The 23,631-nt window shown below is 38.5% G+C and overlaps 1 protein-coding gene across 7 annotated transcripts in view; it reads left to right on the forward strand.

Moving 5' to 3' along the window:
• The window catches only part of PPP2R2C (protein phosphatase 2 regulatory subunit Bgamma), a 209,478-nt gene that overhangs the window by 90,699 nt on the left and 95,148 nt on the right, over nucleotides 1-23,631 (forward strand). Inside the window, exon 2 of one of the 7 annotated variants that reach the window (XM_048305273.1) lies at nucleotides 16,630-16,779. The exons of the other annotated variants lie outside the window; for them this stretch is intronic. Within the exon in view, the coding sequence (XP_048161230.1) occupies nucleotides 16,731-16,779 (49 nt within the window). The 5' untranslated portion in view covers nucleotides 16,630-16,730. The remainder of the gene's footprint in view (nucleotides 1-16,629; nucleotides 16,780-23,631) is intronic. 7 annotated transcript variants of the gene reach the window in all.

Below are 23,631 nucleotides of genomic sequence, written 5' to 3' on the forward strand. Positions count from 1 at the left end.
ATTAGTCTTTGGGTTCACAGTTTTAGTCCAGTGGTTTGCCACAAGATACCATTATCAATCTGTATAACAGAGTACATGAAAAATGCTTGGTTTTAAATTTGTTTAGTATTTTACAGCAATACTATGGCATAAGTAAAGGTTTAAGTGTTGCCACACATGGAACTCATTGCAGAACCATTGTTGTGAACTCTTACAGGGCAGGTAATATATTTTTCTGTGCACACATAAAGCCGACCCTACCTAAGTCTTTGGATATTCCAGTGATGCAGGTAGTATGTATTTGTAGCAGACCTGTGCAAGGAAAAAACAAGCAAATAGTCCCCCAAGTCCCACAATAACAATTTCACCCATTTAGTAATTTTCTTTTGAGTGCCTAGGAAATTTAGGCCTATTGAAATTGCTTTTGAGAGTGTCACCTTTATTCTTGTAGCAGAGTATTTGAACTCAGATGTTGAAAACAGTTCAACCAAAAAATTGCTGCATACACAGGGATGAGATATGCAGACAGAAAATGAAAAGGTGATAGAGAATGTAAATCCTCTTTCAGGAGCCTTATGAGAATACCATCTGATTATCATAATGATGACACAGGTAACCATCATGCTCTGCATCCCATAAAATCCTGACTCACAAATGAGGTGAGTTTTCACAAAGTCAAACTATCAAATCAACTACAAAACCCCATGGTTTTTGGTTTTGTCATTCTTTGATTCCTAGGAAGACTGATGAGATCTAACAGCTCAAGGGTATTGAGGCTGATGAAATCTAAATTTTCTGTAAGTTTTTTCTACTTTAGTATGCAGCAAATGAAAAATTAGTAAATACTGAGACCCTAGCATCTTGAGATTTTCTGGGGAAAAAGGAAGGTTTGTTTGCACTTAAATACTGTTTGCAGTTTCTTTCTTAAGCTCATCTACTCTGCATTTGGAACTGATAGTGAATTTCTTGTGCACTTTAATGGTTGTTGTGCCAGGAGGCTGTGGATTTTTGTAGGTTTTCTTTTGCTTGATCAAATACTCTAGGCTCTTATAGGGAGATGAAGCAAATTAGGAAATGTGTTCTTTTTAAAAAAATACTTAAGAATATGCTTCAGGAAAAAGAAAGCGTAATTTGTTTTAAAGGACAGATGCATCTTAAAAAGCACTTAAATTTTAATCAATCCCTTAATTTTTATTAATCTGTAATGAAAAAAACCCTAGTGATTAAAATCCCACAAAACTGATTTGATCTTACAAGCTGAGTTGTTAGCTGGAATTTAGAGGTTTTGCTGTAACAGTCTATCAGATCCTATCTGTGTGTTAAGTGCTGAATGACCTCGTGCCATTTATATTGCTCTGTGGTTTGTCAAAAGAAAAAAAGCTTAATTTGATAATTGAGTAGGAAAGAATAAAAAATGTATTCTGGCTGTTTGTGACCAGGTTAGAAGAGCAGTGTCCTGTTTGTTCTTTAAGATGGAAGCAGTGGAGATAACTTAAGAATTACATTTATTCTGGGTAGCAATTGCCTTTTTTTTTCTTTCTTTTTTTTTTTTAAATTCTGAGGGGTTTTTTACTAGTGTTTGTACCAACATTGTTGGTCTGTGAGAAGGGAGTCTCTGTGCTAGTTTACTTCATTTTGTAAGAGTGCTGGAGTAAAGACTGCATATTTGTCAGGTAGAGCACAATGGGACAGTATTCTTTAACCTCCAGAACTATGAAAAACATTCAGAAGAATTGATGTGTAATTGGAAAGGAAGCTTTAATTGTAAATAGGTGTTGGGGTTGCGTTTCTCTTAGGATTTTAGGTTGGTTTTATTTCTTTTGTTTGTACTAAATTGAGGTTTGGCTCCCAAGTTCTGAGTGGTTGGCAATAGTTTGAAGGTCTGATTCGAAGTAATTGATTCAGTGCTGTCTCATGCCCCACTCCTGCCTGGTGGCTGATGGGCTGTGCTGTCCCTGATAGTGCAGAGCATACTGGGAGACCTTTGGGGGCTTTGTAGGGTGGGTGCCACTAGATTAATGCTGATGCTGCTTCTTCCTTCCCTCCCCCTGCTTTCTTCTGCATCTCCCCATAAAATACCCTCTTGGCTAAATGCTTGTGCAGAAGAAAACTGATGTTATGGCCTGTGCACTTTGCCTTTCCTGGTTTTACAGCTCACAGTGCAGTGACTGTGACAAGTACACTGTGAACCTGCTGCCTTTACCCTTGAACCTCTTAGTAAGTGTATAGGGATTTCTTGTGAGGAGTAATCTGTTGCTGGAGATGGTGCAAGTGTGTGTTTTCTTGTAACTTGGACTGGAATCTGACACAAGTTCTGAGTAGATCTCATGCTGATTTTGAGCTGAACACTTCACAAGGTAAAGGAAGCTGGGAAGCAAATTGAGTTGAGCCTTGCCTGCAAGTAATAAAATTTTTTAATCTGTGGTGCTGATAGAGCACCACATTATTTTCTAATGCCTTCCTAATGATGGTATTTTTCTTCCTAATATCTGTACTCGTTTGCTTATGCTGTTAGCTTGGTAACATAGAGTCTGTGTGCTGAAACTCTGCTAAGAGATAAGGCTGTGTCACAGAGATCTATTCCACACGTTGATCCTGCCGGTGACTTCCCTTCACAGGAAGAAGACCTGAATAAAGAAAATGTTACTGTGTTAATGTTAGATACAGAAAACATCTTCCTTGTTCACAGAATCAGTTTTGTAATATCAATGTGCAAAAGAAAAAGCTAAACCAATGTTTCATGGAATTGGCTGTAGAGCTGCATGAAAATGAGAGTGGAAGAGTGACTGATATCAACAGATCAGCAAAAGCCACTGTAAAACAAAACTAAAGCCTCTCCCATCCTGGAGAGATTTATAAACAATGTCAGCAAGCAGATCTACTTCTCACCTGACTGGGGCTTACTGCTTAGCTTGGAATTTTCCTTGCAGAGCAGGAACTTGTTTTACCTTGTCTACAGTGTGTCACCAGTTACACTGTGCTTCATCTGGACAGCCAAATATGTCTTTTTCTTTCTTTCTTTCTTTCCATGAGCCAAGTAAACATAAAACCTAAACTGAAGATTTGATGATAGGGAAAAACCTCTGTTGTTGCTCACTCTTTTAAAAGATCTGGTACTGTGCTAGAGGCAGAGAGCACTGTGGTATGAAACCAAACATTTCACTGAAGTATTACTAATTTCAAGTGTGTTTGTTCCATAGGCTGTGTCTAAGACTGAGTATAATCTAAATGCTAGGTGTCACTTAAAGTGTGTGATGAATAGTGGGATAGCAACAGACATTTGTGGTGGGAAGGAAGAGAAGGCTTTAATAGTAAAGCTGTAGGGTGTGCTCATTTAGGATCACCATGCTCTTTGTCCAATACCATAGAGGGAGAAAATCCTAATCATGCCAAGAGCTGAACAGCTGTTGCCCTTCTATATAAGCTGATGCCTTCAAGGGCGCATTTACAGAAAAATAAAACTGGAAGCATGGAATGGGTGCACATAACAGGACAGACTAAGCCAGTTAATCTATTTAACTTTGCAATATGTATGTATGTACATATATTTAAAGGGTATATATCTACGTATTTGCAGTATATGATTTTTTTTTTCTTTTCTCAAATCAGAATAAGGTTTTGCATTTAATTTTAGATGTTTTCTCTTTGATCTGCGTCTTTAAATCTGATTGAGGGAAACAGAATGTTCTCTTATTGGAACATAAGCGGCTATGCATTTCCTGTTTTGAATGCTTTGGGATTATTATGTGTTTTTATAGTAATAGGTTAAATAAATAGACCTGTATCAGCAATTTTGAGGATATGAGCTTATTGTGCAAACATTTTTTGTGTATATTTGATGTGTCCCCCTGCCTTTCCAATAAGCCTTTTGAGATGTATCTTTTCAGTATAGTTATCCTGCAGTGCTTGATAATGTTGACCATGGTCCTGTGACCATAACCGTAATATTCTGAACATAAAAGATAAATTCTTTTTCCTGTTCAGTTTTCTTCTCCTCTTTCTATGTAACCTCTTTGTCTCTCCTTGTGGAGTGCTTCTATACTGAGGATTCCACAGAAGAAAAAACTGGCATACTGACATCTTAAATATTGCTTGTGGTAGCTTCTACTGTTTCAAGTTTTTGAGAATTGGGAAGGACTTGGCAGTACCTGAGTGTGCACATGAATGATTCCCCCCCTGCCCCCCACTGTTCTGGCTGGCAGATGGTCCTTGAAGGACTTTTGCTAGCAAGTGCAAGTCAGAATAGCCTCTAGGAGTGACTGATACCAGGCAGCCTCTCTCTCTTGCTGAGCTCAACAGAACAAGCCTGCTAGTGAACCTGAGCTATCATTTTCAGTGATACCATTTCTGAGATATGATTTTTTGTGTCAGAGATCACAGTAGCAGCAGAGCAGAGTGCTTAGCTTTCCATGAGAGTTTTCAAACACAACCAAATATGAAATTAAATGTTTGTTACAAAATAAATGCCTGGGAGAGTGAGTTTCCAGTCTTACTGCTGCAATAACAGAAGTACCTTTTAAAATATAAGCTTTAATATAAATTTTTTGTCTAAAACATTTCCTTCTGAAGAAAGCACAATTAAGACATTTTTGCAGGTTGGGATGATCTTCAGGTTGCCAGTAAATGTTGCTCTGTAGCACTACTCTCACTGCCATAGTAGTTCTGTATAGAACTGTTGTGGTTTCACCCCCTCTGGCAGCCAAGCCCCAGGCAGCTGCTCGCTCACTCCCCCACAAGCAGGATCAGGGAAAGAATTGGAAGGGTGAAAGCTGGAAAACTCATGGGTTGAGATAAAGACAATTTAATAGGGAGAGCAAAAGCCACGCACGCAAGCAAAGCAAAACAAAGAATTAATTCACTGCTTCCCATGGGCAGGCAGGTGTTCAGCCATCTCCTGGAGAGCAGGGCCCGTCACATGTAACAGTGACTTGGGAAGACAAACATCATCATTCCAAATGTCCGCCCCCCTTCCTCTTTTTTCCCCCACTTCGTGCACTGAGCATGATGTCGCATGGTCTGGAATATTCCTTTGGTCACTTTGGGTCACCTGTCCTGGCTGTGTCTCCTCCCAACTTCCCATGCACCCCCCACTTCCTTGTCAGAGTGGCCATACCAAAAGCAGAAGAGACCCTGGCTCTGTGTAAGCCCTGCTCAGAAATAATAGAAACATCTCTGTATTATCAACTCTGTGTTCAGCACAAATCCAAAACATAGCCTTATACTAGCTACTGTGAAGAAAATTACCCCAGCCAGAATGAGCACATTAACCCAGATTTAACCAGCGAATATGTATTTAGTTTCTTATTTAGTAATGGTTTCTTTTTGTGTAAAATAGCTGAACCTCATTTTGCAGATGAGGATTCCTCTTTTGTATTAATTCTTTTTAGACTCATATTTCTCATTCCTTTTTAGTTGTTCCAAATCCTCCCCTGAACTCTTTTTCTCTGCCTGACCTCTAACACTGTGGATTAAAAAAAAAAAGAACTCCAGATGGTTCACTTCATAGAATGAGGGCACCTTTATTTGTAAGGCATTTACATGAGTTAAAAATCCAACAAAGAAGATAAACTATCTTAATCAGTGATCCTTAAAAATTATGTCTGCAGTTTCAGACAACCATGATTGTAGTGTGACGTTGGATAAGTAACTCCCAGACTTCTCACAGGCTATCAGAGCTAACTGAGCTAACCAAGCCTGATGATACTCTGTCTTACATTGGTATGTATCCCATACCTTCTGGTCTCTATATTTACTATAATTACTGCAGTAGCAGGTGGTTTTCTGCAGCTTTGCAGAAGTGGGGTTTGGTATCTGGTCATCAGTGAGTGGTTACAGAATATTGGTCCTGTGTGCCTCTCATGGACCAAAGCAGGTATCTTTTAGCAATCTTGTGATGGATATCTTTCAAATTTTGGAATTCCAGTCTGGATTCTGGGACTTCCACTCTGTGCCACAAGGCTTGGAAGAAATGCTGGAGGTAAATAAGAGATTATTTTACAGAAGTGCCGGTGAAAATACTACTCTTACTTGCATTTGATGTGGTTGTGGTAATAATTGCAAAGATATCAGAACTGATGGGTGACTAAATTTTTTTCAGGTTGAAAAAGGTAGAAAGAAGATACCAAAATGACAATACAATATGAAAAACCCTAACCTCAAGAATAAAGATTTCCATGGCCTTTGATAATGCAGAGACTTAATAGAATGTGTTGGTCAACTCTTCCCTAAACCAGAATCAGATGCATATCATTCCTGTTATTTAAACTGTGATAGCACTGATTCACTAGGCACAGCTGGTTCTGTAAACACACAGGGAGGTGGTTTCTGCCCAGAGGAATGTAGTGTTAAGTATGAGACAAGAAAGAGACAGTGTGAGGGTGTATTAAAACAGGGGGAACATGAGGTCATGGTGACTGGTCAGCACAAGAAGCAGCTGTAATAGGAACCTTGCTGCCAAGTGTCTTTGTTTTATGATAATCCATTTGTTGCAGTGCCCTGAGGAATATGGTTTGTTTTAGCTGAACTCCGGAGTTGAATGTAGACTGAGCTGATTGTCTAGTCCCTGAAAACATTCTTCACATTCAATATATTTTCACATTGCCCTTTGTAATTATTTTCTGCAAATAACGATGCAATAATAATAATTACCTCTATAACGACTGAGAAACTGTACTTATACTCAGTTGTGTAACAGTGCCCTTGAATACCCTGGCACTCCAGTGATTACTCAAAAAACTTAAGATAAGCCAGAGAACTTTGCTGGTTACCAGTGAGTTATGAAAGACATTTCAGCAAAATACATAGAAATGCACCTGAGGATTCCTCAAAAATCTGCAACGTAAATATGCAGAAAGAGAAAACTCATGGCAGTCATTTTCTTTGGAGAAACCTAAAGGACTTCACATGAGTGACAATCCTAACCATTTTAATCTTAGTGTAGGTAGATTTGACATGAATGTTTTAATGTTTATTTAAAAGATATGCACAGTAAAATTTATCACTGTATTGTGTAGTTTGAATGTAATGCAGTAAATCTGTAAACCTTGTCATGGGGATGTGACATGCTTTAAGTGCTCTCTGTCCACAAATGGCCCTTCGATGAAGTAAAGGACTGGTGGTGCAGGGGTCAGGACAGAGCAAAGTGCTCTCCAAAGTGGCTTTTCTGCAAAGATGTTATTTTCTTGTCTACCAGATTCCAGACAGACTCAGTCTCTCTCTCTCTCTCTCTCTCTCTGATGGAATTCTAAGCCGTAATTGATTCATAATCTATCCTCAGAGATTTTTTTATGACTCTCTCAGTTATTCCTAGATAGACCGGATTTGAATTGAGTTCAGCTGGTCTCAGCAACAGATGTCAGGTATCACTAAATAATGAGGGGTCATGTAGGAGAAAGCCAAAGATTACTCTTTCTGTAATCTTGACCAAATGAATCTTTTACTCGCTGCATGTTTTTCAGATAGTTTTGTATTTTTACTGTTGGTGAAATACTGGGATATACATAATGTATGAATATTGCTGTGGAATTGAGTAAAGTTACACTGGAAATGTGTATTTTTCCAGTTTATTTTAATTCATTTTTCACCCACTATCAAATTTAAAAATAAGAGAATTATAAGTAGTGCCATAAATCAATAAGTCGTGAACTGCAGAGCAAGTCATTTTTATAAGAGAGCAAGCCCCTATGTTTATAATAAATCAAGTTCATTATCTTTTGAGCTTCCTGATTAAAGTAATTAGTCATTTATGCTGATACAAAGCCATCAGTGAATACTTTGCTTTGTTTCACAAATATTAAATCTTAACTTGTTTTGTAAGGGTCATTGGTTATAAACAGCTACAGATTGTAACGTGAATTTGTTGTTTGTTAGCGGGGAAGTAGTTTCTGCCAATGCAAATTAATAACCAAGCAACTCTCCTGCAGTTAGAACAAACTGCCTTTAAGACTGTAACATGGAGACTAATTTAAAATGCCCGACAGGACATAGCAGGTGGAGCTAGGTAGGGAGTTGGTAGTGACTGCTGCACAGTGCTGTGGGTCTCAGTTTGGTGAGGGACTGCAGGCTGTGCAGCTGGTGGCCACCCAGGAAGGCTGTGTGGGCTTCCCCACTTCTGCAGTGGCCATGCTGAGAGCTTCCTGTTCCCACAAACCACTGTGGAGATCTCTGTTAGTTAGTGTCATATTCAAAATATTTGGGAATTTGAGACCTGCATGTGCTTTTATATCTGCAGAATGCTGCTGTTACCTGAGAGGCTTCCGTTCGAAATGAGAGTGTATCACTCCAGCTAGGTATTAAAAAGTCACTGCCAAGCTAAAATTCCTGCTTTTGAGAAAAGCATGCACGAGATTGTACTTCCTCCTGCTCTTTAGCTGTTGGTAAGAGTAGTTTCTTCTGGGGTAGGGGCAAACACAGCTTATTTTTCAGTATGAAAACCATTGTGTTCCATTGGAAAGTTTCTCTATTTCCCGGCATCAGTTCTGACCAATAAATACTTGGCATCATACTTGTAAGAGTTGCCTTTAGAGTGGAATAAATCCATACATTGAGGACAGAAGTTCAGAAGTCTCCTGAGAAGTTTTGTGGATGTTAATTAGGTGTGCCTATGCTCGTAGGTAGAACGAAGTAGGATGAGCCTGATAATTTCAGTGTAAGTCTAGCTTTTCTTCTGCATATCAAGCGTCGCAGGATCTGTGAAAATGTAACATAAGAAAGGACCTAATGATCTACCTTGACTGCAACTCTTATTTAAAGAAAACAGTCTTCTTTCTGCTTTGGTTTCTTTGTACAATTCCAATTCAAGGGTAATTGTGAGCCTCCAAATTCTTTCTTTTTGTATTAGATTACATCCTTTAGGGTTAAAATAAAGGAAACCTTTCCAGCAGTTACTTTGGCCACCTGCTGTGCAAACTAATAATGCCATGCTAATCTCAAAAGGAGTGTCAGTCACAGTCACATTTGAATTTCAGTGTTTCAGGAAGGAGACAATCAAGAGAGGGAAATTAGCTGAACTAGCACTATGTTGTACTGCTTGATTTTAAAATCTACAGTCAGTCAAATACATGAAGAATGGAAGGTGTGTTTTTAAGGAGGAACAGGTTTGTTTACAGGATTTATTTTGGAATTTTAGTGGTGAGACATTACTATAGGTTCTTTTTTCTTTTAGCTTGTACTCCAGTGAGAAATAATACCATATGGGATGAGGATTTGAGAGATTCAGCTTATAAAAGAGGGTAATTGTGACTAAGTGCAGGTTAACACATGAGCTCTGGCATGTGTTTTCCTGTTGTTAGTGATGAAATGCTGCACAGTGTTCACAAGGAAGCTTAAATGTGCTTTAGAGAAAGAGTTTGCATATGCTAGGACAAAGAAAATAGATATTTTTCAGAGATTTCTAAGCATTATAGCATTTTCCACACTAAAAAAAAGGTGGGCTACAAGAAGTCCTCTAAAAGGATGAACACTGTAATTTGAAAAGAAAATAGGTACTTGTGACTGTTCACCTGGATATTAATGCAGGCAATTACCTGGTCCTGCCTTTCAAACATTATTATGTTAGAGCAAGAAAAAAGCTTATATTGTATTTTATATGACCTTTCTAATACTATATATACACATATAGATTTGTGTTATTTGTCTCTGATTCACCAAATGTTTCTTACGTGTGGCTCAAGGCATTTATTTATTGCAAGGCTTCAAGCTGTGGTAAGCAAGGTCATAGATTAAGAATTGATTTCCACAGTTGCTCTAGCATACAAACTAAATTTCTCTTGGTTGGTTATAAAAACCACAGCTGGGCATAAATTCAGCTTTTCAACATTGTCTTGAAAATTAATGTTAAAGCAAATGAGAAAATACTCTGTATGTATTACATGCTTCATTTAGACCTTCAGCTAAAACTTAAGGAAAGCAAATGGGTTAAAAAATGGGTTTTGTGCTGCAGACTACTAAATAAAACTAAGCTAGTAATGAAGATGATGATTTTTTTTATTTCACTTGTGCTTTCTTTTTATGATTTTCTTTTTTTAGTTCAGATTTCCTGTACAGTTTCCATCAAATCCTATTTTGATCAATACCTTGATTAGTCCTTTTTTTTACTATATGCTTCTAGAGTCATTGCTAATTGCAATAGGAATGTGGGTTTCAAAATAAATATAGCTTCTGTTCTTTGGAAACAGACAGTCCTACCAGAAATAGAAAAATTCTGCTGTTTTGTTAGCATTGTCTCTAATGTGAAACACTTATCTTTTTAAACTGAAGACTATATTTAGATTGAGCTGAAAATTTACTTTATTGAGGAGATATGTTCTGGGGGTGTTTTTATGATGTTCTTTGTGGGTTGTCATGTTGGGTTTTGCTTTTAAGGTGTGCTTTGTGTTGGTAACAGTATTAGAGCTTAACTGTATGCAGAAATCAATTTGTGTAAATGTCAAATTCACTCTTTCATTAATCCTTGCAGCAATACACAGATTCCTACTGACTGTGTACTAAAGCTCAAGTTGGAGAAATTGGCTTCTTAGACACATCTTTAAAGAAAATATTTCTGATATAATATCCTGCCCTCTGTTATTGAATTAGTATGCCTAGAACAGAAACCATAGTATGCAGTGTATGTTTCCAGATCACTATCAACATCAGCAGGTGGCTTTAAAAAAATACTAGCTTGGCCTCTACTGCTTCTGCACATGTCATAGCTACTGTTTCTGCTATTAGCAAAGGAACCAGATTGCAAGATTATTTTTCTAGGATAATAGAGAATATTGTGTTATCTTGATGGAAATTCTTGTTTTGCAGTGCACAGTCCACACTGTACCTTATGGCACTGGCCCACAATGGAGTACTGTGTCAAAGGTTTTGTGCTAGTCTGTTCTGCTAAAACAATGGCTGAATTGCCAACCCTTTTGCACATTAGTGCATGAAATAACTTTCTCACAGTGGTCACAATATGTGTATAAAGAAAAGCACTTGGAAAGTCAAGTGCTTTGTGATGGGAGGAGTAAAGCAGTTTGGTGAATAAAACAGGTATTTGAAACGTAAACTTTATTATGGAAAACGTGTGGAAATGAAGTACCTCAGAAATCACCCCTCTTGCCAATTCAGATGGATATTTTGGAGGAATGAAGTTGTGAAATTCATCTGTTGGTAATGATTTTTATCCCCTCCCCGAACTGCATTTTGTGGGATTAGAATACACAGATCTCTTTTAATGGCTGCTCCCAGAAAACCAGTTAGCACTTGACCGTATTTTGCAAAATTTTGAGTGGCAGCTTATTTTAACGTATTGAGAAGTGAGGATTTTGTCAGTGTTTAAAATGCCTATGTCTATAAAAAACTTCCTTTTGACTTCATTGAGATTTCTATATGGAGATACCTCAAAAAAAATGCAGCTTTGTGGTGAAATACAGTGAATCTATTCATCTCAGGCTGTCTCTGAATAATAAAGTCTCACTGAAAGCCTTGTTAGGAAGGAATTACGATTATCAAGTCTGGTAGTCAGGAAGGCTTGTTGTTAGTGTATTACTGCAGGACAACTCAAGCATGGTCATGCCTGACTGAATACAAGATTTATGCCCATTTCTAAAATGTTGGTTTCTTTTTTTGAAAAACACTGAAATATGTATGAAGAATTTTGGACTGATTCATTAACTTTGAATAAATTCCTACAACAAATGAGTGAAATGAAGAGAAAGCAAAAATAACTAGCTTAGCAGCACTCCTTATGTGAGGTTGGCTGCCTGCAGAGACACAGGACTGAGAGATCACTGATAATTCATTGTCGATCCATTTGATGGTAAGCTTTGAGAAACAGTATCTTTTCAGAAGCAGATATGGCACCACCCTCCAAGATTTATGGGCAGGAGTTGACAGTGTACACCTGAGAAAGGTCTGTCTAGCTGCAGCCTAGAAGTTTGGGCTTATGTAGGAATCAATTGTGAAAAATTTTGTTTGAAAAAGTGCACCCACAACTTGTATTTGAGACTGCTGGGGTCTTTGAGTTAGCAGAGCAGTGTGCTAGGTGACTTAGGCACCCAAAGATGATCAGAGGGCTGAAGCACCTCTTCTGTGAGGAAAGGCTGAGAAAATTGAGGTTGTTCAGCCTGGAAAAAGAAGGCTCTGGGGTGACCTCTTTGTGCCCTTCCAGTACCTGAAGGGGCTGCAAGGGAGCTGGAGAGGGACTTCTAGCGGGGGTATATATTGACAGGACAAGGGGGAATGGCCTTAAAATGAAAGAGGGAAGGTTTAAATTGAATATGAGGAAGAAATTATTCTCTGTGGGGGTGGTGAAACACTAAAATAGGTTGCCCCTAGAAGTTGTGGTTGCCTCATCCCTTTGAAGCATTCGAAGACAGGGATAGGGGCCTGAGTAACCTAGTCTAGTGGAAGGTGTCCCTGGCCGTGGTAAGTGGTTGGAACTAAATGATCTTCTTCAAGATCCCTTCAGTCCATACTATTCAGAGATTCTGTGATTCTGTGAGTTGAAGTCTTCCCTTTGCATTTTAATTTTGGCATGTTTGTTATCTCAGCACTTGATATGAAATCTAGAAAACTGCGGTCTCTCTGACTTTAATTGGAGAATTAAACTTGTCAAGTTCCCTGAAGGTTTAAAGTGTGCAAATATGAATATTCTTATCATGCTTGGATTTTTGTAACACAGTTTGTGCTTCTTCATACGCTGTTATCAAAATGTACATATACTCCAGTGGTATTGTTACATTACATTAGTGGGGATTAATGCTGCAAAACCCTATATCCGCAGCCAGAGGGTGAACCACATCATTTCAGAAAGATCAAGGGACTGCAGTCATTTACATGTGATTGGGTTTTCTTGGATGCACATGCAATTTCTCTGCACCCTCCTGTACAGCACTTGGAGCCGGGCTCTGGTCTGAAGAAGGCGACTAATGACAGCAGTTATCTATTGGTCTTCCGTCTGCACATCTGCTTGGGAACATAACTCCTTGGCTTGGGTTAAAACAGCAGTGAGGCTTTTTTAACCACTCTGAGAGAAAAAATATAAATAATGCAAGTAGTTATGCATTCCCAACTTTATCCCTTCACTACCCACTGCCTTGCTCTGACAAGGATGGTTCTGAGAAATACACTCGGGCAGAAGTTGTGAACAACTGGTCATGCTGAGATTCTTCCTGAGCCTCCTTCTGTGTCGTGTTCCCTCAACACCAGAAATATCTTTGCTAAGACTTCCCTAAGACTTAAGTAAACATATTCATTGGGTTTTTTTCCCTCTCATGATAGCATTTTCATCAAGGACCAGAAGACAGCACCAAATGATGGTTGGGTCACATGGCTTTATTCTCTGTTTTCATGGTCGAAAATGAGACATATGATTGTCTCATTATGTATGATGTTAGTAGGGAGAAGGACTTGAATGATCAAGATGCTCAAGAAGCTTCCAAACAGTGAAACTATGTGACCAAAGGAGTCCTATAATGTAGGTTTCAAATGCTCTGTAATTTAAAAGTATCAAGCTTGTTTCTACATTCTGTTTTAAAACAACTTTACTCCTTCTTCTCTGCTCTTCTTCTTCGGAATTTTTTCTTTGTGGAAGGACTGACTTGAAACATTTCAGGTTTTTCTCTCTGTTGTGTATGGGGTAAACATACAGCCAAGCATGAAACAGTTATTTACTAAGAATTCCACCTTTGTGGTTACTCCACTGCTGTGATTACATTTGAGCAGCTCTAGATTTCAGTACTGTTGCTTTCAGTTTTTAATTAAAAGTTTTCTTAGCCACAGACCAGAACAACAGGGGGTTTTGTATCTACTAACAGTGCCTCCCCCCACCCCCCAAAGGTTCAGCTGTGAGTGAAATGCTATTAAAATCAATATTGGTACAGACGCCAAGTGGAAAGAGACAGCAAGCATGTAATAAAGAACAGTTGTTTCACAATGAAATGTAAATAAAATAATTATTTTAAAACAGGTTTTCTTCTGTTTATCTTCTTTTAATCTCAATTTTCCGTAAGAATAATAATAGTAATTTTCAAACTAGGCAGTGGAGACTTTGATTCCACTTACTGTCTTAGTAATCTTGCACTGAAATGCTTGTATTTTTCAGTGCTGGTACTTAATTTTAGTAATCAACCCCTGTGCATTGACTGTCTTGTAGGTGTACTTTCTACACGTACAGTTTTTGATAAAGGCTTGCAGACTTCATTTAGTTAATCAGGATAAGACAAAAATGAGACACTTGATGGATTTTTCATAAGGACACACATTTTTGTTTACAGATAAGTGAACACATTAGGTTGTGCAACAGCTGTGTCTAAGTAGATGTAGAAGTAGGCATTTATGCTGGGCACAAATTTTTTTCTCCACATATGCAGGCATAAGGCCCAGGTAAAAATGTAATGCTTAGTTTCTAGACAGTGCACAATGTCCTTTGGTCAGTTACTTTATACAAACGTGTTTCTTTGTTACTGTGCAGGAGGACTCTAGCATTCATCATAAAAACCCAGATGTCAGCAGAATAAGATGACCTTTCCAAAAGCAAACTTACAAGAAAAGTTCTTACATTTGAAGGGCTGCGATTGACTTTCTAAAATTATGGTTAATTGTTCATCTGACCCATTTGTTTAGAAAAGGTAGTACTGAATCCTGTGACACTGACAGTAGAACTTTGATCATGGGGATCCAGTATTCATTGCTTGAGGGCATTTGCTTTTATAAACAGGATCTATGATTGTTAATGTTCTTCTGAGTATCCTAAATCAGCATATGGAGCATACATATTTCAGGTGTAAATACACAGCCTGAGCTTGATGCTATTACTGTTGTGTTGCATTTATTTATTTGGTATGTATTTTCATATTTTTAAAATTAAGAGTATGGAATATTTTTTTAACCAAATTTTTGCAATGGGTAGTTCATCACTAAAAATCAGCATTATGGTGGATCCTTTCTGAGTTTTCACTCTATGGCAAACTGCAGTAGCAGACATTCTGAAAAACATGCAAATGGATTTAGAAGAACACCTTTAATTGCTGGTTCAAGTTTAAGAAGAGGCATCAGCAGTGTAATATGGCTGTACTACAAGTTTGACTCCATTGGAATTCTGCTCAGTGTTTTACAGTGCCATGCATGTTCTGTTACATGGCATACACCTACACTGGCTCAACCAGCGGAAAACCTACAAAAACATGCAGATGCTGAGAGAGATGCAGGAAGAACTGAAGAAATAGAGGTCATCGGGTGTGAGACTTCTAGGTATGCTCTTCTTTTTGTCAACAAAATGACATAATACTTGAACTATTGGTTTCTTTTACCTGATGTCTGAATACAGATTTGTTTGTAGTATTTATTGCTTTCTTGTTGATAGGAAGTTGAAGAAGGGAATTAATGTTGAATGCAGGGCAGTTCATGATAATCCGAAATTTTTTTTCTCTTTTCCACGCCTTTAATAAGACACAGTTGCATGGGCCAGTTTGATTATTTTCCTAGTGACATGGAAAAGCAAAAGAGAAGGCCTTGCAAATATAAATTAGTTGTTATTTGCTCATTTGAAACTGGCAAGGAAACAGCTAATGCATTGCTCCATGACTAGCTCAAAGTTACTGATACCTGAACAGTTTTATGTATCATATCATTCATGTACTTGCTCATTGTTCTCTCACTGTGTTTTCTGTTCTTGGCCTGTCCAAGTTCATTTGTGGCAGAGAGCTCTTTTTGGATGCCTTTTGGTTTCTGCTGTCCTTTGTTTTAAAATAATCGTACTGCAAATCTTACACTGTTGGAGCTCATTCTTGCTTTGCTGTCTAGATCATGAGCATCTGACACATGACAGTTCTCCATTGCTGCAAAACTAATCTAGTAACTCCATGATTGCTTTTTGTCTCTTTTTGCCTCTCAAAGGCACTAATGTGAGGATATTTCCTGACTCCTTAGTACCTCTTTTAATTAATTGACAGTTATTTCTCTTTTATTCAGAAAGAGAAGGTGCTGGTAAAAACTAGCTACACAGGACATTAATAGCAAAACAATCAGCTATTTAGGCTCAATTTAAGGAAAAGAAATTTTGCTTCCTTATTGTCCTTCTCTTAAATAAACCGCGAGGTGGGTTTATTCTTTTGTCCACACCCATCTTTACGCTTTGCTTCTTGATAGTCATCTGCAAATCAAATCCATTGCTAAACTGAGATACTCTCTCTCCACCTATACTTAAAATAACCGTAAGAGTTGTAAGAAAGTGAACCCACATGATCTGTGTGTTTTCAGTCTGTGTAGTTGTTTGCAAACTGCATGTAGTTTGTTTTCACAGTACTCTCAGTGTGCCAGAGAAGAGCTAATCATGTGGGTATATAGTATATTGCTTCTAGTCCTGTCAGGCCATCAACGAGCATGGATCTGTGCTGAGGCTTTCCACCTTAACAGAGTCCTGGAATTTGGACTGATGTAACCTCTTTATATTGGGTGGAGGGTTTGAAGTGTGAATCACCATTGAATTTACAAGGGAAAAGAAGCTCAAATACCCACTGAAGAGACTGTATTGATGTAAGGAGCTGCAGTGTTGGATGTAGAACTGACACACAGTCTTGAAAAGTTGATGGTTTAAGGGAGACGTTAAATGAAATTAAATTAGTCTCTTGTATACCAGAGGTGGCTAAATAGCTTTGTTTTTATGTTTTCATTTGAAAGATATCACCTGCTGGCTGCAGAGTGGGTGGATTCAGCTTCCTTCTGGAGCCTGAGAAAATCATTGAGGAAGATCTTGCTTTCTGCTGCATCCTAAAGACAGTATGGAAGGGGAGAGCATCTATGAGGTTGATTCTGGAGATGGACTGGGAGGTAGGGATGCCTGTCACTTATTTTTGTTTTCATCCCAGATGGCTGGTTACAGGAATCCCTTATGACAATGGACCTTGGAATTTACAAAGAGCAAATGTGGTAAAGGTGCCTACAGTTCATTGATTGTATTTTGTCACTTTACAAGCAGTCAATAAAAATTTTTCAAAACAGCTGCGTCTTAGAGGAAGTGGTATATGTAGACAGTGGATGTTCCGAATGTTGTTATTTAGAGTCTGACATGTCCCAGAGGTAATACAAACACTAAATACTTACAATAAAAGTAAAGCCTTTTTTCTCTTTCTTTGTTTCTCCTTTTTCTGTCTCACGCACCAACTGTATTGCACACACTGTTTTGTTTGTATGTTTTAACTGGACTACAGAAAATTGAATGAAGTGATACTGACTCTGTCTTCTATACTAGTGACCATGTGTAGATGGACACTTTTCACTGATCTAAAATAAAGAGTCTTTGTTCTTATTTAGCTACAAATTCTACAGGTGTCTTTTGGCAAATTAGGTCATGTCATTGCTGTGGTTTATAATTTCCATAGTAGGGTGAAAAACTTCTCAGAGAGTGTAATATTACATATTTCAATAGGGCTGCTGATTTTGTCTGTAATGCAGGGGATCTCTGACAAGGTGTTTGGATAGACCTGTCTGTTTTAAATTCCTGGTTTAACACAGCTTCTTCTGAGACTAACCAAGCAAACATCTTTAGTTTGCAGAACAGCTTGAACTGCCTAGGTCAACTCACTGTTGAACTCAGAAATCTAAATATTACGGGAAAGAAAGAGGCTCTACATTAAAAGGTTGTAATAACATAAGACTCAGTGTGCTGACATATGTTTAATAGTTTAGATGTTTTCCTGTAACTGAATTGTAATAATGAAGATTAATTTTTTTCTGAGTATACTGTGCTTGTGCTAAGATACCTTCTTTTGTGTTTAATGCTTTTCCTGGACCCTAAATTTATCAGCATTACTGTTTAGTAGGAGGAGCAGTTTCCACAGTGTTATCACTGAGTTTCCTTCACATGAATGAGTTGCTTCCAGACACCCATCAGTTGGGCTGACATGCAGATATGTATTCCTAAGCAGTTTACTTTTTTTTAATATAGAAACTGGTGATTCAAGTTAGTTCTAAGATTTCTTATAATACTATTCAATAATTATTTTGTCTAAATAATAATTTTGTCATAATAAATTTTAATAAGAACAATGGAAGTATTTAGGCTGAAATGATGCCTTTCTGCTAGGCAAATGAAAGGTAACAGAATATCAGCATTCCCTTTGACATTCTGAGCATTTGTATTGCCCTCTCCCAAAGTCTTGGAAACAGCTGGAGCCATTGTTATGATGGTTACTCTCGAGTACTAGTTCAGGCCTTATCATCGTATGCTTCAGTCACTGGATCTGTGCTGCATCTTTGTCATGGATTTCATGCCAATTTGAGCATGGAGGATTTGTTTCAGTGCTGAGGTCACTGACTGTTTTGTATCCAGTCCTCCTTGAGTTTGACCTTTTTTGTTATAAAAAGTTACTGCCCTTGATCCACATTTTTCTGATTTATATAGGCAAGAGTGAGTGTGTACATTTAAATAAACAGAATGAATAACGATTTTTCTGGCTTGTCCTCTTTATTATTTGGATTCTGACCTGAGATTGTAAACTCTTCAGAGAAAATTTACAGACAGAATAGATTGTCATTGACATAAGTGGAATAGAATTACTGGCAGGAGAACAAAATCTGATCTTGCACATGCTAGGGCCATACTTCCAGGAGCATGTCAGTATTTCCAGCATACACTTATGTATAGTTCTTTTTCGGAAAATGTGTGCTTGCATGAGTAATAGTGTACTAGTTTGAAAACAAACCAGTGGGAGGCACCAAGTCAGAATAACAATTTAATGGGGAAGTTAAAGAAAAGGAAGGAAAAAAACTAAAAGAAAACACTGGTTCAAACTGACAGAGTCAAGATACAACCTGAGTCTCTGTTAGGCAGGGTGGTGGTAGCAGTCTGGTAGAATGGTGGCTGCAGTCCTCTGAAGCAGTGATCCTGTAGAAAAAAGGGTCTGCTCCTCCTCAGAAGGTCCAGTAGTGGCTGTGTAGCTCCTGTCCTCTGGAAATCCAGTGGAAAGGCCTTGTCTCTGGTGTTCAGCCTCAGCTTATATCCACGATGGGATGCTTGGTTCCTCCCTCTGGGTGGAGCATCTCACAATGGGGTAATGAGTTATGAGGCCAAGTGTTGATTAGGCTCATTAACAGAAGATAGTCCAGAGGGAGTTATCTCTGAGTCATGCGGCAGGACAATGATGGGCCATTAATAGAAAGACAGTCTGGGGGGAGGAGGCAAGGAAACACTGCCCCACCTGATTTCAACACCTCATGAGGATGGTGATAGAATACACTGCAACCCAGGACAAATAGTAACCACAGAGTACTATTTCATATTTCGTCAGAAAGCAGCTGATGTGAATTCCTGGATAGTGCTCAAGTGAAAAAAAATTCCTTGCTTCATCCCTTGTAAACAAAATAAAGGAAAATCAAAAGAAGCTAGCCATAAAATCCCATTCTGAAAGTATGAGAAATGGGTAAGAGTGATCACTCTGTGATGGTCAGCCCATCAAGCATTCTTACCTGATGAGCAAAGGAAGTATTGGAAACTCACGTGTTTTAAAATCAAGGGCAACTAAAACTTTGAATGTAGCTTTGCTGAGTTTCTTGGGCTCTCTTTGTCCTGCTTTTACTTATTTCTACTTTTGACGTCTACTGTTTGTGGAGCCAAATTAGCAATTTTTCAAAGTTTTATGGAATGTGAAGTAAATAAAAGTGTGACTTTGAAATAAAGTAAGTATCTTTCAGAAGATAAAGGGCATGCATACTTTCTGAGATAGTGTTTAACAAAGCCTGTATTCATCCTATATATATATGTCTGCATTTATAATATATCTTGAGGTATGTACAGATCAAGCACAGATGTATGGTTAAAATTAGGCTGATTTCATGTCTGAATTATGATACATCAGAGATCTGAGATGAAACAGAAATGTTCCCATTTTCAACATGTACAGAACATATCAAGCAATTTATCATCAGTATGATGGAATCACCTCCCAAAAGCAAAGTATATTTTGTTAATTCCAGGTCTGCGGTCTCTGATGTAGGAGTTTCTTGGGAACATAAAGTTTTCCTGTAAGACTGCATGAGTTTGGAGCTCAAAACACCTTAAAATTTTTTTGGCCATTGTCAGATACAGAAAACATATTAACAAATATGACACCCCATAGTTCATTATTTCCTTAATAGAAAACAAGGCCACTATTTTCAGGAACCCAAAGTAAGGCTCTTCCCCTCATTTTAATTTCAAAAAAAGTACATGGATTTTCATGGGTGTGGGTGGCTTGTAACACTCTATAATGCCAGTAAAAGCTCAGAAATTATGCTTATAGACCAAGTAAATCAATTTGATACTGTGGAGTTATGGACTTAACTCTGGCTTGGTTTAAAAATCAACCCTAATATTAAAAGCAGTTTAGGTAGCTGTGCTATGGGCATTTATCTTGTCATCTTCACTTGATAATGCTTAATGGGAGGTTTTGAATACCTCTTAAATGATGCACAAAGAGGAACAGGGCTGAGATTTCCCCTGGCCTGTAAAGCCAAAGTCACTGAGCATCCTTACAATGCAGGCAAAGAGAGTCTCCTGAGTAAAGCCGCCCTAAACACGGTTGAAGAAGAGGCAGGGCTGTGATTCTTCACTGTGCAATGCAGTAAATACCTATTACAGCTGACCTAGAACAGATGGGTACCTCTACTTCAAAGCAAAGACTCATAGCCTAAGTTGTTGAGGGAGGAATGTATGCCTTTCCCCAAGTGCAAGAACTCCGTAGTGGGGTGACCTTGGCTTGCTGCCAGGTGCCCAGCAAGCTGCTCTCTCACTCCCCATCTTCAGCAGCACAGGGGAAGAAAGTAAGATGAAAGAATAAGGAGAGGACATCACTCACCAATTACTGTCACAGGCAAAACAGACTCGACTAGAGAAAGATTAATTTATTGCTAATTAAAAATACAGAAAGTTAGTGCCAAAAATAAAATACCAAACTGAAAACCACCTTCCCCTTGCCCCCCTCTTTTCCCAGACTCAATTTCCCTGTTTCCTTCCTAACTTTCCTGCCACCTTCTGCCACTCCTGAATGGTGCAGGGGGAATGGGGAGTGAGTTGCTCTCAGTCTATAACATTTCATCTCTGCTGCTCTTTCTCCTCATGCTCTTCCCATGCTTCAGCGTGAGGTTCCTCTCAAGGAATACAGTCCTTCATGAACTTATCCGACATGGGTCCTTCTCCACTGCTTCAGTATGAATCCTTTCCATGGGGTACAGTCCATCAGGAATGTGCTGCTCCTACAGGCTACTGTTCTTGCCTGAAAACCTGCTTCTGTGTGGGCTTCCTGCATGGGCCATGGCTCCTGTCCGGAGCCTGCTCCAGTCTGGGCTCTCCATGGGCTGCAGTTTCCTTCAGGGCACCTCCTCATATTCTAGTTTGGTGTTCTCCATGTGCTGCAGAGTGAATATTTGCTCCACTGTGGTCCTCCACCGGCTGCAGGAGGACAACCTGCATTGTCATGGTTTTCTCTATTGGCTGTAATGGAATTTCTGCTCTGGTGCCTGCAGAACTTTGCCCCTTCCTTCTTCACTGACCTTGGCATCTGCAGGGCTGGTTCTCTCATGTTTTCTCATTTCTCTCTCACAGCTGCTGAACAGGTTTTTTACCCTTTTCTAAATTTGTCATCACAGAGGTGCCACTTGTGGGCTCAGCTTGGGCCAGCAGTGGGTCTGTCCAACATGGGGCAGCTTCTGGTCTCTTCTTACAGAGCCCACCCCCTGCCAATACCTTGCCCTGAACACATACTCTTGCAGTAATTCCAGAGCAATATGCTGCTTCAAATGTATTCCTTATAGATTTGATACAATTCTTCAAGGGTATTGATGTTAAGTGACTACTTTGATATATTCCTAAAAGTGATCACTAAATCAGGCAAGGTAGTGTTATCTGTATTTAGAGATGTTTCTTCAGAAACTTTTAATCCTTTTAGTTATGGAAAGATACAACAATTAAAAGTGAAGATCAAGCTCTATTATTGTTCTACTTTCATAACTTGATTTTTCGGCATTTAGTCCTATTTATTTTTGCAAAGACTCTGCCATGTATTGATGTATATATAGAATCAATACTGTGGCACACATTTTAATTTGCTCTCTGAACTGTGTTTTAATAAGAATCTGAAGATTTGCTGCTGTACAAAAGGTATTACAGGGAAGAGACTGGGGAGGGGTCAAATAACTTCTTTCTGTTGCATTGTTGATATTATGCCAGATCTGATTTTGGCCTGGTGTTTTCACTTGTAGCTCTTGTTCAAGTAAAAAAATCCTTCCTGCATGTTAGCAAGGCTGCAAGCCAGTTGCTATGGTATTCAGCATTCTTTTTTTATTTTTAACCAATTGGCTGGCTTTTGTAGTGATTCAGCCCAGAATAAGAAATTGGTCACATAGGCTAGAGCTGTATCAAAAGAGCAGGTATTTTTGGCTTAAAGAATCTGAAGAGGTTGGGAGAAAGGCAGAATTTGAGTTTCAAGAAAATATCACAGTCTATGTATATGGTATATATTGTGATGTGTTACTGAATGCTAGTAATGGTGGTAAAAGGCACTAGTCCTTTTCCAGGATGATGGTAAAAATTGAATGACTGAACTAATTTCTCTATATTGTTTTATCACCCAAAGGTATCAGTAATTCCTAGCTAAAAAATTATTAGTTTTTTTTAATTCTGTATCCATGTTTGATTGTTTTTCGTTGTGTTACTAAATGGTAGTGTGTTTCTGACAGGGTGCTATTTGCACATAGAGAATTGCCAGACTCTGCTTGTCTGCTCAATTTTAGTGTTGCTGTTTGGCTAATCAGAAAATTCTGAACAACTGCTAGATAATCTATAAGGCTTTTAAAGTTCTAATGATGCTGACACGTACCTGGCAGTGCTACAAGGATGAAAGAAAGACAAGATAGAGAGATGTTTATTGTGACAGATGAACTATTCAAAACAGGAGGCCTTTTGCTGGTCCAAGAAGGTTTTAAGCTTCTTGGCTTGAAGGCAAGGTAGTTGTCCTACCTACCCGGTCTGCTACTGTATCAGCAGCACAAATAAAAGACAGAGCTTGTTTTAGACAAAGCAACTTCCTGCTGAATTAATGCCTATATCAAAAAATGAAACTTTTAGATTTAAGTTTAGAAATCACATTTGAAAAAAACAGTGCTACATACTAAAAGCCCATCAAGATGTAAACAATACACCTGATAAGTATATGGAAATACATATTTGATTAGACAGAGAAAGGATTTCCTCTAGAAATGTTTTTTGTCTGTGTGCTCTGTACAATAGAGGGGAACAGTCCTTTCCCTGTGGATAGCAGGATATTCTGAAGAAGCCTTTGCCTTTTCCTCCCAGAAGTGTCATGAGAGCTTTTGTTTGCTGTCCCAGAGCCTTATGTGCTACCCCTTCATTTCTGCATGCAGGTAATAATGTCCCACTGTGGACTAAGGTGCTGGCAGTGAATAATGATAGCTCTGCTCTCGCTGTGAACAAAACCACCTCCTAGTTATCAGGGGTTTGACTAAGAATAGTAACTAAGTGATGAAGTTGAATCTTGGAGAGTCTTTAAATGATGCTGATAGAGACCGTGAGCTTTTAGACATTCATAATGGCTCAATTTCAGTGTTTGAATTCCTCACTGTCACTGGACACCCAGGTAAACCTCATTGTGCAGCCACCAGAATAGTAAAGCAGAACAGTAAAGCTCT

This window comes from Corvus hawaiiensis, chromosome 5 (genome assembly GCF_020740725.1).
Source record: "Corvus hawaiiensis isolate bCorHaw1 chromosome 5, bCorHaw1.pri.cur, whole genome shotgun sequence".
NCBI lineage: Eukaryota > Metazoa > Chordata > Aves > Passeriformes > Corvidae > Corvus > Corvus hawaiiensis.